At 31.9% G+C, this 18,970-nt stretch overlaps 2 protein-coding genes across 4 annotated transcripts; one reads left to right on the forward strand and one right to left on the reverse strand.

The window, feature by feature from the left end:
• The first annotated feature begins 337 nt into the window (after window positions 1-337).
• On the forward strand, window positions 338-4,145 carry LOC107457759 (uncharacterized). 3 transcript variants are annotated; one of them, XR_002365460.2, is made up of 9 exons: window positions 338-801; window positions 1,318-1,494; window positions 1,599-1,748; window positions 2,106-2,207; window positions 2,302-2,372; window positions 2,486-2,553; window positions 2,878-2,946; window positions 3,109-3,182; window positions 3,651-3,798. XR_002365460.2 is itself a non-coding variant. In XM_016075932.3 (7 exons), the coding sequence occupies exons 1-7, from the start codon at window positions 622-624 to the stop codon at window positions 3,884-3,886; spliced, it is 984 nt and encodes a 327-aa protein (XP_015931418.1). In that variant the 5' UTR covers window positions 342-621; the 3' UTR covers window positions 3,887-4,145. The 3 variants fall into 3 exon arrangements, 1 of the variants encoding a protein (XP_015931418.1); XR_001585899.3 differs by having other exon boundaries at window positions 339-801; window positions 2,878-3,182; XM_016075932.3 differs by lacking the exons at window positions 2,878-2,946; window positions 3,109-3,182 and having other exon boundaries at window positions 342-801; window positions 3,651-4,145.
• A 443-nt stretch (window positions 4,146-4,588) lies between these two features.
• LOC107457757 (protein DA1-related 2) lies at window positions 4,589-9,622 on the reverse strand. Its single transcript, XM_016075929.3, has 12 exons — window positions 9,182-9,622; window positions 8,893-9,047; window positions 8,060-8,150; window positions 7,859-7,964; window positions 7,038-7,161; window positions 6,730-6,813; window positions 6,444-6,563; window positions 6,156-6,368; window positions 5,745-5,807; window positions 5,549-5,661; window positions 5,198-5,256; window positions 4,589-5,119 (listed from the first exon to the last, which is right to left on the reverse strand). The coding sequence occupies exons 1-12, from the start codon at window positions 9,228-9,230 to the stop codon at window positions 4,800-4,802; spliced, it is 1,497 nt and encodes a 498-aa protein (XP_015931415.1). The 5' UTR covers window positions 9,231-9,622; the 3' UTR covers window positions 4,589-4,799.
• Between the last annotated feature and the right edge of the window lie 9,348 nt (window positions 9,623-18,970).

An 18,970-nucleotide genomic window follows, 5' to 3' on the forward strand; every position in this document is an offset into this window, starting at 1 on the left:
GTTTCTCATTTCTCAAAATCACAATTGGCAGCAACTCGCATATTCCCCACAAAGGCACACATATTCTCCCAAACAGTAACATTCTCCTACACTTGTTACCACGGTAGACCTTTCCTTCAAACCAAAGTAAAATCAATTCTCACCGTCGATCTTTTATTTTAAAATCTATTCTACCATCTTACTGACGCGGAACACCAAACTACTGTGCAACCCTCGATAGTGAACAACCACCATTTTGCTCTAATTTTCCTCGTGAAACCAACCTAGGCTAATACGGCATCGTTTCACACAAGCCACGTCACAAAAACGACGTCGCAATTAAGTGAAGGCGAGAGAGGAGGAAAAAGAAAAAAAAAAAAAGAAAAAGAAAGGGAAAACCTTGTTTTGAAATTTCCCATAGCTAAGTCGACGAAGTAAAGAAGAGAACAAATAGAGTGTGGAATGGGGGAAAGGAAATGCTTGATACTCAGTTTTGGTTCAATCTTCTGATAGTTGAAGTTTGATTCTTTTTAAAGCGATACGTTGCGTTTTGGAGTTTTGGTGTTAGTGTGGATTCGGTTTAGTGAGGGAAGGGTTTGTGAAATTTTTTGAGCGATAAGGAAAAAAAAATAGAAATTGGAGATGCAAACGGAGGCTAGGGTTGGCGTGGCGGTGGAGGGAGGTGTGAGGAAGCTGGTTCAGCCGCCGCAGCAGAAGCCACAGCAGCTTGGGACGGTGTCGCAGCTTCTTGCAGGAGGAGTCGCCGGCGCCCTCGCCAAGACCTGTACGGCGCCGCTTGCGAGACTCACCATCCTCTTTCAGGTTCCAAATTTATGGTCAATTGTTTTTTTCATTAATTACTACTTTTTAAGAAAAAAAATGAACTTTTTGGTGCTTATACTGAAATTTTGCCACAATTTTTCTGAATATTTTTTTCTGTATTATTATTGTCATGAAAGAAATTTTCAGTTGGGAACTAGCGAACTAGTTTTGGTCCAAAATTTCAGTGTTTTTTTTATTATTAAATTGGAAGAAAAAGGGAATGGTGGATTAATGATAAGCTGGGAAGCGAAAATAATGAACTTCGAACTTCTTTTGAGTATAGTTTGAGCTATGTTCTGTTTAGCTCCACATTGATTTTGAGGGGTTGGGTGTTTGAATACAATTTCCTTCCTTATTTAGTTTTATTCTTTTGCCAGAAATTTTGCCATGTTACATTGCGGCACCCGTTTTAGAGGATGCATATATTTTCAATGACTTCAATCTTGCTCATTTTCTATTGTATTATCTGATCTATGTCTAGCGTACCATACTTTTCTAATTTTTGCCATCTTTTAGGTTCAAGGCATGCATTCTAATGTTGCAACTTTGAGAAAACTCAGCATATGGAGTGAGGCTACAAGAATTATTCATGAAGAGGGATTTCGAGCTTTCTGGAAAGGAAATCTGGTTACAATTGCTCACCGCCTACCCTATTCGTCTGTTAACTTTTATGCATATGAGCACTACAAGAAGGTTATTCCTATTCTGATGCATATATTTATTTTCATTGGACTATCTTACAGAGAAATTTTTTATTTATAAGTTTTTATTGTTCTAAGATTGGTTATTTTGTGCAGTTATTGAAGACAATTCCTGTATTGCAAAGTCATACAGATAATGTCAGCGCAGATCTTTGCATACAGTTTGTAGGTGGTGGTCTGGCAGGAATAACTGCTTCTGCATCTACTTATCCATTGGATCTTGTAAGAACACGGCTTGCTGCTCAGGTGAGATTTAAATATTTAGCGTTTCTGTCTTATTTAACATTCACTCCTTTAGTCTGCCTGGCCTTGTAAATTTTGCCAATATGTATGGTTTAAGTTCTAGATTTTCATCCAACATTTTGTGCCTGAGTTGTCATCCCAGTCAATTTAATTTTGTCCCTTATAATCAGAATCAATTGCATAAGTAGTCTGTGTTGCACCTTAGTCACTTGTATGCAACGAGCTTTGTGCAAATCTGAACGCTTATTGCCTTATCTTGAAGTCAGATTATATATCTTTGATGTTAATTTAGTGTTGGTGAATTTGATGTGTAATGTGCTTAATATCAAATTATCAATTGCTGATACTAAAATAATGCAGACAAACACCACATACTATAGTGGTATATTTAATGCTTTACAAACTATTAGCAAGGAAGAGGGAATATTTGGCCTTTACAAGGGACTTGGAACTACACTCTTGGTATGCCGTTATTAACAACTTAGCACTTTAATATATTACTTGTAAAAGCTTGTTTCTTTCTGTTAGTAAGATGCATCTCCTGGTGTTAATGCAGACTGTAGGACCAAGTATAGCAATAAGCTTCACTGTATATGAAAGCATGAGATCTTATTGGCAATCAAATAGGTAATCAGTCCAAAAATTAATATAGTGTTAACATGACCTCTACCTTTGCCTTATTTGATATATTCTATAGCCAGCATGATATTGATGTTCATTATCTATCTGTCCCACATCAGACCCAATGATTCAGCTGCTGTTGTCAGTCTGGCTTGTGGCAGTCTTTCAGGCATTGCATCGTCAACAGGTGAGTGATCTAAAGGCAAATTGACTAGTTGAACTAAGGTGATCCTTGTCACAAATATTCTTGATATCTTGAACCTTTGTTGTGCCTTGTTACACTAATATCTTGACAATTTGCAGTTTTGATGTTTCTTGCAACTTGGTATTTTACCTTTTTCCTACGTCTCTAAGTAGTATGCCATTGGAGCATTTAATATAGTTCTGTTTTATCTCATTATTAAATTTGCAATTACAGTTAAGAATCCTTCACTCAAAACTATTGAATTGCTAAACCCTAGAATATTAAAGGAGTTAATGTCTGTAGTACTTTACTATGCTTTTGATGCAGACAAAGAGAGTTTGGTGCAGGAACTGCACCAAGTATCTAACCAGATTGACCCCTAGAACCAGAGACCAGGTTGGAATTGTTATTTTATCTCTGGCATATGAGAAGTTAGTAAGGAAGACAGCAAACCAAACCTTTTCCTGTCTCTCTATTAACTTTATTATTATATAAGCTCAAGTAATCATCTTTCCAAGTTTTATTACTTGACATGTCTCCCCAAGCTAACCTATGCAGTGAATTCTATCATGGGGTGGCATTACTGATGAAAATTTCCTGAGTTATCAAATGTGAGAGGCGTCCTCTTTGAGGTATGCTTCTCACTTAGGCTTAACTATCACCTGATGCTTGGTTTGGTATCAGAATCCTTCAAGCATTGTTGATATGTTTCTGAGGAATCTGTTCTTGCTGCTTTTATAGTGTTCCTTTCAGCATAGTCCAAAATGAAGGAGATTTTGGTCAAAGGAAACATAGTATAATCGAGTTCCTTCTGATGAAAGTAAATGAATTAAAGGAAATCTCACTACAGTTCTTTGTGGGGGAGTAAACTAAATCTTATATATTTCTTGTCTTTGTATAACTAAGGCTGTGTTTTGTTTTGCATTTTTTATGTTCTGGATTTGTTGAATGCTTATTTTCTTTACAATTGTTTTATGATTTTATCAAATTTGATGACTAATATGAACAAGTTATGATCTCATCTACAATACAATCCTGTGCTAAATTGAATTTCTTACAAGAATGGATCTGGTTCAATTCATCTGTTATGTAATATGCAGCAACATTTCCCTTGGATCTTGTGAGGCGGCGGAAGCAACTGGAAGGGGCTGGTGGGCGAGCCCGTGTGTATACAATGGGCCTCTTTGGTATGTTCAGACACATTATTCGGACTGAAGGTCTGCGAGGTCTATACAGAGGAATTTTGCCTGAATACTACAAGGTGGTGCCTGGTGTAGGCATTTGCTTTATGACCTACGATACACTGAAGAAGCTTTTAGCCGACATTTCTGCATAATCGCACAATTCTGCTTTGGAGTTCCGAGATACAATTAAGTCGATAAAGTTATATGCCGACATTTCTGCATAATCGCACAATACTGCTTTGGAGTTCCGAGATACAATTAAGTCGATAAAGTTATATACTGATTTAAGTTCATTATATTTCATGGGTTCGCATGGTGGCAATTTTGTGATGCTGCTGTGGGGATTGCATTTTTTCCCTGTACAGATCATCAAGAACATTTAATATTTACCCGTTAGCAGTCTTGTATTCTCATGTGGTCTTCTCTGTCTTGCGCTTGCTCTCTCTGGAAGACAGAGTACTGGAATGAACTATAATATCAGCAACTGAATGCCTTAAGGAGACAGTTTTTGCACATGGAATCTATATACTGTCTTTGTTCACCAGATGAAGTTGAAGATATCCATGTGACTGTAGGCTTTCAGTGTTGTGCAGCATTGCTGTTTTTCCCCTCAAGAAGGATCGTTATTTCAGAAGTGACCTATTCTTACTAATAGAGTAGTTATAGTTAGTAGTTACATGTCATTTTAGTTAGAGTACATTGTCTTACATTCATATTATGAGTAGTTTCAAGAGTTGTCATTTAGAGGAAATCTTTTTCTTACAAATAACAATTAATCTCAAGTGGAATCTTAGTTGGGAACAAATTTGTTGTGAATTAGAAATTTTATGCAGAATATATTTATAAGAGAAATGTTGATCAACATTGTCAACATAGATGAAGAAACATTTTTGTTTCTCTTTTGCTCAATGGAAGTAAAACTTGTTGAATACAAGCCTACAAGGTTGTGTCTTGAGTTTTAAACCATACAAGACCAATCACTTGTTAAATCAAAATAAAAAAGAAAGTTCTCCAACCCATAATAAGTGATGAACTTGTGTTCTCACTTTTCAGTTTGACTTTTGACTACTCTGGTAGAAGACCAGTGTAACGAATATGGTCAAGAATGGCACGTAAACCATATTTATTAACAGCTTCATTTGCAGCTCTAAAGCCACCACCATAAGCAGGGGAAGAATCATTTGCAATCTGATTCAAGAAAAACTCTCCCAACTTGTTTTCAACATGAGACTTTGCTCCTTTCTTTGAGGAAGAGGAGGATGAAGAAGGATAAGATGATGATGCTGCTGCTGCAGATGTTGATGGCATTACTTCTGACTCAAGCCACATGTATGAGAGAACCTGACATATACCTTCCTCTACTTCAGGATTAAGGTTGCGGTAACCTGCTTTGTTCAACATAAATATGATGTTATTACGGATACTAAGTATAATACAAAGATAACGATGAAAATGTCTGTCACCTTTAAGTCTTAACCATGCATGCATTAACTCATGTGCAAGGATGGCACCTGTGAGTAGCCTGCATCAGATACAAATATCAAATACTCCTAGCATGTACATGATAAAAACATGGTTTTGAGAATCGGACCAAACTGACCGGTTCGACTTAGTTAACTAGAAAAATTGACTATCAAATCGGTTAGGTTTAAGGTAAATAGTTTGACAAAAAATTGATTAAAAAATCGATTAAAAAATCGGTTAATTAGTTAAATCGGTACTGTTTTTCAAAATCAATTTTATTTAAAATCACTTTTTTAATTATATATGGTATTTGTGTTTGAGTGAGAATAAGCATTTATTCTTGTAGTTACCTTGGAAGACCATATAGGACAAGAATTGCTGTAACTTCACATCTTCTAACCAGCATTTGATTTTGCGTTCTCGTCATTCGTCGATGGCCTCCATGTCTTGGCTTTCTATGTATCTGACACATGAAATCGCAAGATACTGTAATTCCCAGACAAATGTTCAATGTATTTTTAAAGAAAAATGTTTCTAATTTCATACACTGGTGATAGTCTGCTCTTCTGAAAGGCATATGCCCCTTGTTTCTGGCATGTGATGAACAGCCTGCAAGAAGCCATACATAGTAAACGATGACATCATTGACTGAATTATTTTACGTCAAATTTTGGTAAAAAGTTAGACAAATTAGTCCTGTCGTTATTTAATAGATATAACAGCAATAAGAATTTTTAAAATTCTCAAACTAGTCCTTCCATGTATACAAAGTTACGAACAATCTAATATGAGGACTAAATTGTCCAACAAAATAAAAGTTTGGAGATTAATTTAGGGATTAAAATTTGTTGAGAATCAAAATGTCCGACTAAAAATTTTTTAGGGATTGATTTGGTGCATGACATGTGACTTGGAAAGGTATATATAAAAAAAAACATTGGATGGAACTTTTCTTACATTTTTCTCCCCAACAATAGCTTCATTGAGTGCTTCTCTGGCCACAAGAAGCATGGGAATTTGTTGACCTATTTTCATATTCATCCCTTCATAGTAATCTCTGATAGAATGATAAAGAGGCTGGCAATCACCAGTGTCTATTATAGCAGATTCCATGCACTCCATGCACAAACTTCTTCCATCTTCAAGTCTATAGTATTTTACATTCCGAGGCTTCAAAGAAAACACAGATTCAGAAAAAAGAAATTATTGAACATATAAAGATTAATAGTTATAGCTGTATTGTACCTCCAATCTTTCGCAACTGCAGCAGCGAGATGTATAATCATATTCATGAGATGGACAGTATTTTTGGGACCAAAAGGGGTGGCACCTATACTCAATCAATCCAGCAGCATTTATAGGAATCTGAAATCATAAAACATGAATGCAAATTTTCAACAATTTTAACAGTCCTTTTTCATGAAGATTACTAGGAGGTATATGAATGCATAGAAATTGACTACCATACTCAGAGGAATATAACAATGATAAGGTAGAGATATCTGAACTAGTAATGGCTCAATGATCTTACAAATTGGAAGCAAACTTCACATTTTGGGTGAGTCAACTCTTTAAAACAGGACTTGTGATATGGATGCTTCCCTGACAAAGAAAACTTGCATCAAAAGAAAAAAGAGACAGTAAGAGAATGATGAAAGACAAGTATGAAAACTAATATTTCTGCAGCACTATACAACTTTGGTGACAGTCCAAAACAATATTCATTTGTGGGAAATATCTCAAGTATTTTACACAAGCTGTGTCTGAAAAATGTGTAGAAAACTATAAACAAACAAAACCAAACATCCAACAAGTATCAGAGGATCAAGATCAAACTACCTCGCGCTCGGTAATGGGATACTGACAAGCGTGACAACGAAAGCAATCTGGATGAAAATAAGTATCCAAGCATCCCAAACAATTTCCATAGAGTATCTCCTGGTTACACCCTCCACATATTTTTCTATTCAAAAGCAAAATACTCATTACAAAGATATAAATGGTAGTAATATGAGTTTCATTTTGATTATATATTTAGATAGTCCTCTTACCCCTTGTATTTTTCATTTCAGAGAAAACTAGATTATTAGAATAGATTCCTTATATTTATTCTATCTGATTCTTGAATCAAATAATAATACATAGATATTTTCCTGAGATAAGTATATGCCGTTTTGTTAGTTATTTCAAAACAGACTTTCACATGTCACAATATGATTTGTGAACGAGATGGAGTTAGATGTAAGAAACTTGATGCAAGTTTATGCTTTTCAAAATTCCTCTTAAGGCCTTCTTTAGAGGTTGAGGAGTTGAAGCAAGGTGGTGACTGTATGCCAGTAAATGCATCTAGTTTCTTTTCAACTTTTCTTAATTTGTTTGAAAAGGGTACTGAAAGAACAGATTCTTATTCCTTTTGCAACTTGGTTCATTCGAAAAAACAAGAAATGATGCACCAGGACCATCAATCCATCATTTATTGATATAAAGTCTTTTATCTTCATCTAAATTTTCTTAAACATTGAAAGTATTTGATCAATGAAAGTATTTACATTTACATCTGGTTAGATGCTTCCATGTAGATAAAGTGATAAAATATATATAAAGTGAAATAAAACAATTGAACTATGGCATCCATATTTCAGTAAAAGATTCAGTTTTACCTATAATCTCTGGGGTAATATGGAGCAGCATTATATGGAGGGTATGCAGCTTGAAGTGCTTTTCCATAATCATCATTGTCTGTCCCCCAATTATATCCTTCATGTGCTAACAAAAAAAAAAAAATCAAAGTTTAAAAAGCTATGGTCAGAAGGATCATGATAGCATGGAACTAAACATTTCTTTGAAAATTAAGTACCTACCATTTGGTCGCTTTAAATCTTCTGCTGAAGATCGTGACATCGCATGGCCGAGATCATCATTCTCCCTGTTATGAGCTCTAGAACCATCATCCTAGTTACATCAGCAGTATTATTCAAGATATTCTCTTGTCCTTAATCAAGCATGTAATGGTAAATAAATTCAATAAAGTTCTTCATCAAAGCAATTGATAGTTGGAAGTGAATAATAATTTTCGGTTTCACAAAGCTGAATAATCAATCTAGAGGGGGCATAATTATATGGCATATGCTTAAAACAATTGTTCAGAAAGAGCTGACATGACTTATCAATAAAGGATGCACATGATTCATAAATCATAAGAAATCCATAAATTTCTGGTGCACAAGATACAAAGTAGGATTTATGACATTGAATGAAATGTCATCACTTGGATTTGGATATGAAATCTATTAGTACAGTTGTTGGGAAGCATGATGATGACATTCAAATTTTCCCACCTAAGAGTTAAATTTTCCCATTTTTTTCATTGAAATCCAATGAAACTGTTCTGTTGTTAAAACACAGTGAGAATTCAAATTGACATTAGTACAAAACAAGTTATGCATTGATAAAAAGAGAAGAAGTCACTCAGATGTTCTAACTTTTAAGGAACTACTAAGCATCAGGAGAATGCAACATGAGTGTATAATTTGAATCATAGAAAGGAGAAATATGTCTGTAAAATTCAATTTTGCTAATAGCTATAACTTTTGACTTAGTGGTAAGTGCTTGATTCTACTAAGAACTTGCATTCTTTACTTTGAGGAAAGCAACAATAGACATCATTGAAGAGAATAGGTAATTTAGAGTTTACAAATGGTCTAGGGGGTGCGCGCCAAGCGATGTTTTCCTCGTCCGGTTCTTGCAGGCGACGGCCACCTCTTCCTCTATTGGACCCTCCTTTGAAAAGCCTACTTAACCATTTCATGAAACTAGGCCTTCTCTCTGAGCGTGAAGAACTATAATCCCCTGCTTACAACCAAAATGTTTCAATCAGAATTAGAACCACCATATGAAAAGTGTAACTAAATTGAAAGACTTTGAGAATACCCATCAATTAAATCAACAGAAAGTAGTTGAAAGTTCAATTAATAGCTTCATACCATATATACATGGATGAGAAAAGTGATTGATATCTGAAGGAGGAGCCATATATGAGATAGAGACTTTGAGAGAAGAAAAAGTGAAGAAAGAGGAAGGAAAAGGACAGGAGGGAGAGAAAGAAGAAAGAGGATGGAGAATGAGAGGTAGGAAACAAGTTCCATGGAATGAAAGAAAGAAGGAAGGTTGGTTAATAGTAGTAGTAGTTGAAGGGTGGTGATGAGGGAGAGGAATCTGTGAGATTCTTGGCTTGGAAAGCAATGAAGAGAAAGTTAGAGGATGGAAGAAAGATGGGGTTGTAGAGGAGGGGGAATCTGATGTGGATTGTAGAGAATCAAAGTGGATTTAGAGAGAGAAAGAAAATGTGGGAAAAAAAAGAAAAAGGGTAGGAAAAGAAAAAGAAGTGCTGTGTTTGCACGCATGCATGAAGCAGAAGCAGAAGAAGCAGAAGCAGAAGTTGAAACTTGAAAGTAGTTGTAGTGTTTATAACTAACTAACTGTACTTTAATTTCTTTTCTCTTTGTTGCTTTTTCACATGCCTCTTCTTGGGTTTCCAAGAACTTTTGCCGGGTAACAAAGAGTATAGAGACAGTTTTCAGTTTCAGTTTTTCCTTCTTTTGTAACTGTCACCTTCAACCATTTTTGTGATTATTCATAGAATAATACCATGTCTTTTATGTGCCCAATTTTATTTGGAACACAAAAATGTTAAGTTGTTTTTAGAATGACTTATAACATTGTTCATTTTTTTAGGACAAAAGTGGATGCCAATTTATACACATGAATAACAGATAATCAGATATAATCATTTATCCAAAAGACAAACTACTCTAATCATTCTAAAATATTATATTGATCTTCATTTATTAAACTTATTAGTTAAATTATTTTTTTTAACTAATTGTAAAATTATAATCTTCTATATCAAATATGATAATGTATAAATATTAAGTAGAAATAATATAGGGTATAAAATTTACCGAAATAAAGACAAATAAATTTTAAATATAAAAACTAATTTATCCCTCCAAAAGAATTAAAAATCTCTGTCTCCTGGTTGTCTCACTCCTCTTCCTCTTTCATGAATCCTTTCATTTTACTATCTATCACTCAACAATATTTTTTTAACCAAAATTCAGAATCACTACACTAACTAGGGGTGACCATAGATAAGGTAAGATAGGGTTTTGATTCAATTCTAATTCTATACGCGGGTTGAGAATATCTCAATCCTAATTCTACTTGTTCTTAATTCGTAGATACCCGATTCTACTTGCAAGTTATTAAAAAGATGCGACATTATTATATAACTTGATGATAATTTAAAATAAAATTGATTTTTATGTAAAAAAAATATTAAATTATGAATTAGTGATCTTCCTTTAGTGGCTAAGTATCTTTTGCATTTAATGAGATGTCCTTGGTTTAATATATATATAGAGTGCGGATTAATTGGGTAGAATTGAGACTCAACATGTACCCTACCTGACCCGCACCAGAACTCTACCTGCATTTTATCCCACCGTTGCGGATCAGATTGATAACTCTATCCAATTGATATCCAACTCGCATAAAAACTCTACCTACACCGTATCTATCTATTGCGAATCAAGTTGACAACCCTACTCAATCAATCAGGTTAGATCAAATTAAATACCCGCAGATAAATACATATTACCACCTCTAGCATTGACAAAGACTCACAACACAAAAATTCACCCACAAAAATACAACCATATCCTGAACTCTATGTTCGCAACCCAAAAACAAAAAATTAATTATATGTATTGTATTGATTCAATGTTTTTTATTTTTTATTCTGATTTTATTTTATTATTTGTTAAATGGTTATTCTCTCTTGTCCTTTCCACCAAAGCAAACGCTTTTGTGCTGTTTGTCTCCCCTTTGACGTGACACAACCATTATTTATAGAAAAACAAACGCTGCCTTACTTGACAAATTGAATTAAAAAGGGGAAAATTCTCAAGATAAATTCAAAATTTTTAGTGATGTATATTGTATTTGTAACGTGTTGATTTATACCATCAAAATCTGATGCATAAGCATCATGGTTACTTTAGTAGGGTTTAATCAAAGAAGAAAAAAAAATGTCTAATAATGTTAGGCCAGTGAAAAATAAGATCAGATTATTCTAAAGCTTGGACGGCTAAATATATATTATAAATGATTTTATACTCTTCAAGTCGTATAGCACTATAGCTGACTTTAAACTTTTAAACTTTCAATTTTAAATATATTATTATTAATAATCCCAGCCAAATAATGCTCAGATGCATGGTAGTGTTATTCCAAATTATAGAAAAGAATCTTGACATGCTATACTCACTTATATAAAATGAAAACTACTATGTGTTTATATATCTTATATCACATACCACGTTAACTCACACTATTTAGTATTCAATAAAATGTGAAAACAAATAATAAAAAATGTATAATATTATATACAATAATATATGTTGAATAACATAATTGATATATAACATATAACATATACTAAAGACAAATCAGTTCATTTTAGAGTATTTGCAAGAAGGTAAAATAACAACAAGAACACAGACTTGTCTAGTTAGATGGCCAAATATATAGATCAAATGATTGTATTGTGTTTTATCATATAATTCTTTTATTTTTTGTTATTTGTCTATCTTTTATTTATCTATTTTTTAATTAAATATTTTTTATTTTCTCCACATACATCAAAACCATTTAAAATAAAACTCTACCATCTTTTTAATAAAATGCATTACTCTAACCTTTTTTTTCTTATATAATTATTTTTTATTCTATTCATATGTGTTTGACCACTCATTTATCTAGGTATCCTCATTTTTATTACACTAAACTATGTTTATGTTATTTTTTGGTCATCCGATACTCATTTCATATAACATAATTGGTCTAATAATAGTATAACAAAATTTATTTTTTAAATTTTAAAAATAATTTTTTTTATATATAACCAGACATATTTTATCATTTTAATCTATCCATTATTTGAATTCTATGATTTAACACCCTAAAAAAGAAAAGAAAAAGAAAAAAGTAAAGGGAGGAAAAAGTATTATTATGAATCTACTCTCTGCCATTAGAAAATGTGATAACCATTTTTATATTTGTAGAAGAGACGCTGAAAGCTGGGAAGCTGAAAAGCCAATTGAGTAGTAAAGAAGAAGCATTTTACAACCAATCCATCTTCCTTTACTAGTTGTTTTATATATGTATGAGCTGCTAGATTCGATAACCAGCTAATTCAATTCATTGGGCACTCATAGCAATGCAAGACATCGGACATGTCCTTAATTAAGCCAGCTACGTAGGGACATACCCATAAAGTTTGGACCCAGCCAAATTATATTGTGCCTAATACAAATACAAAAAATTGCTTTCCAACAAAAGGAAGGATTGGGAATCAAATTTGAATGGGTTATCAAACGTGTACACTAAAATCAGCTATTAAAATTAGTTATTAGTATAAAATATATGTTAAAATATAAATATACATTAAAAATAAATTAAATTACACATGTATTTATATATAAATACAATAATGACTGATTTTAGTAACTGATTTTAGTATACAAATAGTATTTTTGAATTTGACTAGTTAATGATACATATTTCAGATATTCGTGATATAAAGAGATCAAGTATGATTTAGAAGTTATTAAGTTATATTTTTAGAATGTTTCAATTTAGTTTGATATATTTTGATTTTGTTTAACAATTCCGTTAGGTAGACAATGAAAATTGTAAACAATGTAAACAACGGGCTGCACCCGGAGACCCAATAACACCTTTACCTACCCTAAACCCTAATTTCACCATAACCATTCCACCGCCACAGTTCCTGTGACGACACTCATCGCCGCTTCCCTGTGACGCCGCTCACCATCGCCGACACGAAGCTTGTCAACGCCACATTTGCCCGTCGCCGCCGCAATGAAGCCACCTTCTCCTTTTCTGTTCTATAGCTGCCCCGACGCCACACCTCTGCCCCTGCCACCACACTGAGGACGCGAGTTCTAAGCCACGTCCCTGTCCAGCGTGGTCGCTGTTGCAGCCTTAAACCAACGCTGATCGTCCTCTCTGTTGCGCGACTTTAATGGCCAAGTCCGACCCAGTTCGTCATTGCGCCGCCACCTTCCCCACCAGTGAATTCCCTGTGCCCTGTTTTTATCGCGTTTGTATATGTTTCTTTTTTCAGACTATATATTGGAGGGAAAAAAATTGGAGATTTTTTTTGAATGGTGTTTAATAATGATTAAAGGGATGTTTCTTTTAGTTTGATAGATGTTTCTTTGTTCTTGTGGATGTTTTTTCTGAGTTATATGGATGTTTCTTTATTTTGGGTGGATGTTTCTTTTCCACAGAAATTACAGAACAGCAATGGTGGTGCCACGAGAATCGTGGTACAACAGCAATAGTGTCATGAGAATCGGTAACGATGGCATCACTCCCTTGGCTTGTTCATGCACTGGCGACGTGGATGACGAGAAGGAAAGGACGCACACCTCATGTCATAGCTCTCACCAGTAGCCTGAGCGGAGGAAGGTTGAGTCGGAATGGAGACATACTATGAGAGAGTGTATAGTGGAGGTTATATTGTATATAATCTTAATAATTTAAAATCAAGTCCTAATTGCTATTAGTTAATGTAAATATGGTTTTTACATTTAATTTAAAATTAATTTTTTGTTTCGTTGTTTACTTTATTCGGTATGAGCGTTGTCCTTCTATACTTTCTCTTTGTTTATTAGTTACTAAATTTGGCTTTATGTCATGGGTTTAGTTTTTTTTTTATTTTAACCTAATAAAAGGTTATAAATACTTCATAAATTATGGTAGTTGTCATTCAGTGATTAGAGGTATGAAATCCCTTTTTTGGTTTCGTGAGAAAACTATGATGTAGACAAGTGAGGTTGAGTGAGTTCTTCTTTGGTTGCATCGAAAAAATGGATGGAAGGTTGAAGAGTCTCTTTGATTCAATTCCCAAACTATAGCGTGGACAAATTAGATTAAGGAGTCCATTTTTTCGTTTGAATTCTTGTCTTTTTATTTATCCTCTTTTTTCGTATAAGTTAATATTAGTAAATCTTTTAGTATAATTTTTTTTTATGTTTTAACTTTTTTTTTTGGAAGGTTTAGGCTTTAGAGTTAGAATTTAGAATTTAAAATTTAATAATTAAATTTTAGAATTTAAAATTAAAAATTAAAAAAATAAATTATGTTGGCTAAAAAAAATTGACTCTCTAGTTAAGTTCTTAACAAAAATACACATAAATGAAGTTCTCAAAATTTGAATATACTAGATTTGTTACCCATCATTTAAAAGAGATGAAAATTATTAGAATTTAATTAGATATAAAATTGTTTTAAACTCTCATAATTTTTTTCTTTTTTCTTTGTAGTTTTTTTTTGTTAGTAATAAAGTTAGATTCATTCTTGTTTAAATAAAAAAAAAGAGTGCAACTCGAATTTGTTGTTCAAAAATAGTTTGATGATTACATGTGGAAAGCTATTGTATAGAAATGAAAAAAAGGACAATGGCTATATTATTTGGAATTTACCTATAGTAAAATATAAAGGGTATTTTTATACATGAATAGTTAAGTTTGACACTAGGCAAGGTTCCTGATTTTTCTTTAATTTTCAATCTTCTTTAGTTGAAGTTTTCAACTAATATGCAAATAAATAGATAAACCATAGGTACCAAAAAACATAGAAGCTAAGGTGCAAAAACATGGAGAAAGTAGAAAGATGTGTGACTGAAAGATTGAAGGGTTGTCAAACAGAAATGGATTAGGTAACAATTTATTGGCAATTTGATCTTATCTTTAATCCGAAGAATTTGTTTCATAAGGATAAAATGGATATGTATGTGGCACATGCTTATGTTTTGTGCTTAATGTGGGGAGGATATATCATATATTCATATATTCATGTGTCTATCTTTAATTTGATCTCAAAAGTGGGATATGTCTCTCATCTTCAAACTATGTTTCTTTGGCCCATAGAATGGTTCCATGACCGAAAGTTTTGAAGCATTTTTTCCTATGTGTCTAACTAGAATAAAAAGTGCTAATAAATATCAAAAATGGAAACAAAAGGTGCAACAAGAATGCTATTTAATCCACAAGTCTTCTTCTTTTGATTTTATATACTAGAAAAGACATCATATCTCACTCAGACCACATGTTTAGAGAGCACCTTAGCTTCATGCTAAGATACCCCTTTAATTTCCACTTTTTTTTTTTTGTCTTTTGTTTTTACTTAAATTAGTAGCAGCATCTTGAAACTTCAATTAAGGGTAGTAATTAATTAGGTCATAAAAGTTAATCAAACTATGTCTACATGGCTCATGTGCAAGATAGAAAAAATTGAGATTTTATGTTAAATTAAAAAAATAAATTAAATACGTAAAACGTAAAATTTTAATAAGATTTAAATCGTAAAATCATTAAATTTAGTGTAAATTTCATAAAATTGATTGATATATTTAAAATTGTAATATTAAAAAAAATTTAAAATTAAATTAAAATTCTAACTATTATGCTCATGTGTCATATTTGGTGATTCATGATCCATTTTTAAAAATTTTACATTGTCAACTAACAAAATTAATTTATTTTGCTCATTTTTTAAATGATATACATAAAAATATGATAATATGTAGTTAAATATTTGTATAAACATTTTATAACAAACAATACATGGAAAAAAATATATTATAAAACCTACAAATATTATTGTTTTCAAGGAAGAATATAATGCTTTTAACTTTGCAGCCAAAGTTTTAGGATCCTTTTATTAACATTGTTTGATAGTAGTATGTAAAGTCTATTTGATTTGCCTTTTTATTTTAAATTTTTTTAATATTTTTTCTTTTAAATTTTGTGAAAAAAAGATATAATTCTATTTTTTGTTTTTTTTTTCACAAAATCTTAAAAAAATATTTGTCAATAAAATAACAGATAATAAAAACGTGAACTGAAACACAATAAAGATGCTCTTCACTCTTCTTTAATTTTTACCAATTAATAACTTTCACATTAATTATTAGAATTGGACAATTTGCAGACGGTCTTTTACTATTTCTGAAATGAAACCATTTACACAGAGGTTCGATGACTACTTCACTATTAATTTATAGGAAAGTTATCAGGTGTACCTAGGAACATCGGTGTTCCAGTTATTTTAACCGTTGATTTTAATTAATATATATTATATATATTTTTTATAATTCAGATCAACGGTTAAAACAACTGGAACACCGATGTTCCCGGTACACCTGATAACCTTCCTAATTTATATAATATTTATGATATTTGTGAGTAAATTATAAGAATGATATGCTTAGCAGGATTAGAAATAGGGGTTGAGTTTTAACTTTTTGAGAGTCAAATGGAAAAAAGTAATTAAAGCAGTGTAGTAGTGTTATGCCATCGCCCTCAACTTTTAGCTTTTGGTCCACTGCTTGTGGTTCGATTTTCATCCTAACATATATAATAATATATATAGATGCAAATTTTATGTTCCTTCACTCATAAGTATTTTAATTTCAAATTAATTTAACATAAACTTATTTATCACTGACTCTTGTTTTTACATCGGAGGTAGTGGACTAGTGGTGTGTTTATTTAATACATAGACTAAAAATAAAAATCGAGTAAAGTATGTTTTTGTCTCCAATATTTGGAGTAAATTCTATTTATATTTCTAATGTTTAAATCGTTCTATTTGTGTTCCTAACGTTTGTAAAAGTGATTCAATGTTATCCTGCCGTTAATTACACATCATGAACGTTTTAGTTTGAGTTTTGAAAATCTCTTCTTGAAATTAGAATACAAATGTCTGGGATAGAATCGATGATCCACTCTAAAAAATAACTCATCAAAAGTTGAAACTAATTCCTACAACATTTACATAATTCACTTTTTTAGAGACATAATTGAATCTAAACACAAATAGTGAGTATAATATTAAAATCAAACACATCTAACTGAGACTTAATTGAAAATAAATACATCTAAATGAGAATAATTGAAAAATATAATCTGATTTGTTAGTATAATTGATAGTATGATAACATTGAATCACTTTTATAAACGTTAGGGATACAAATAAGACGATTTAAACGTTAGGGACATAAATAGGACTTACCCCAAACGTTGGGGATAAAAACGATACTTTACTCAATACAAATTTAATGGTTTAGTTGGTAAAGAATATAATAGGATGAATTAGTATTCATTCGAATTATTTAATATATCTGAATATTTATTATAAAATATTATATTTTTATTATTATAATTCTCTTTAACACTTATAAATATATTTTTTTATATTGTATTATTTTAGACAATTTGAATACACTCAATAATACACAAATTATTTCTCTAGTTTAGTCTCTTATTTCTAACATGGTAACCTCTTTGAAGAGGATATGTTGTTTTTTTTTTGGTGAAATCACCATATTTTTCACATTTTTTCTCTATTCCATTTTTCTTGTCTTTTGTCACTTCTTTCATGTTTTTTCACCTCATCGACTAGCATATTCTTTTCGTCTTGTGTCTTTTCGAGTTGAATGATCAAACACCATTGTTATCTGCTGTTTACCTATTCTCATGGAGAAATCATATAGTTTTTGTTCCCTTCTGACAGTTACGTTTGCGTTCTCTTGTGGCAGTTTCGTCTGCGTTTTTTTGTGGCAATTTCGTCTGCGCTTTCTTCAGACAGCGGCAGTTCCGTCTCTGCTTCTTTCAGACAACGGCAGTTCCATCTGCGCTTCTTTCCGGCAGTTTTGTCTGCACTTCCTTCAGACAACGGCAGTTTTGTCTGCGCTTCCTTCAGACATTGACAGTTCCATCTGTGCTTCTTTCTGACAGTTTCGTCTGCACCCGTTCTATCAGTTTATGCATTTTTTATTTCCTTATTTTAAATAAGTTTCTAACTCAAATGACAGGATGTTAGAATATATTAGGATCAATTAGCATTCATTAGAATTATTTAATATATTTTAATATTTATTATAGAATATTACATTTTTATTATTACGATTTTTTTAACACCTATAAATATTCTTTTATATTGTATCATTTTAGACAATTTAAATATATTCAATAATACACAAATTTTTTCTTCAGATTAGTCTCTTATTTTTAAGATAAACTTTTAAAGAAATCTATATTCATATATAGAAAATTGAGTGAGTTCATGATAACTATTTGGTCTCTCAAAGGATTTACTATTTGTTTAATTTCTTCATATTTCTTTTCTATAGGAAAAAGAAAAAAACAAAAAACCAAAGAACTTCGATTTAGAAAATGAAAGAATAACAATAAAAAAGGAAGACTACGGTTTATTACAAAAGAAGAAAAAAAAAGGTGAAAGAGAAATACAAAGATATGACTGAAGCTTCTTTAGTTCTTTCATTTTTTTTTTTTCTCTTTACTTTCGAGGGATGGGGAGAGAAGGATGTGCAAAAATGAAAACTAAGAAAGGCAGAACATCCTAGATAAATGGAGAGATGGATTAAGTTAAAAAGATAAAAGGATAAATGGATAAAGAGACTGACAAATTAGGTAATTTAAATTGGTGTGTCACTCTAAATTTTAGAGTGTTCTTTTTAATGGTATTTGTATAAAATCTAGATAAATTTTAAGATGTTTGAGATTATTTTAGATAATTTTAAAAAATTTTAGAATATATATTTTAAAAAGTTTTAAAAAATTCTAGGAGTTCATAAAATATTTTAAAAGAATATAGAT

Source organism: Arachis duranensis, chromosome 7 (assembly GCF_000817695.3).
Source record: "Arachis duranensis cultivar V14167 chromosome 7, aradu.V14167.gnm2.J7QH, whole genome shotgun sequence".
Classification (NCBI taxonomy): domain Eukaryota; kingdom Viridiplantae; phylum Streptophyta; class Magnoliopsida; order Fabales; family Fabaceae; genus Arachis; species Arachis duranensis.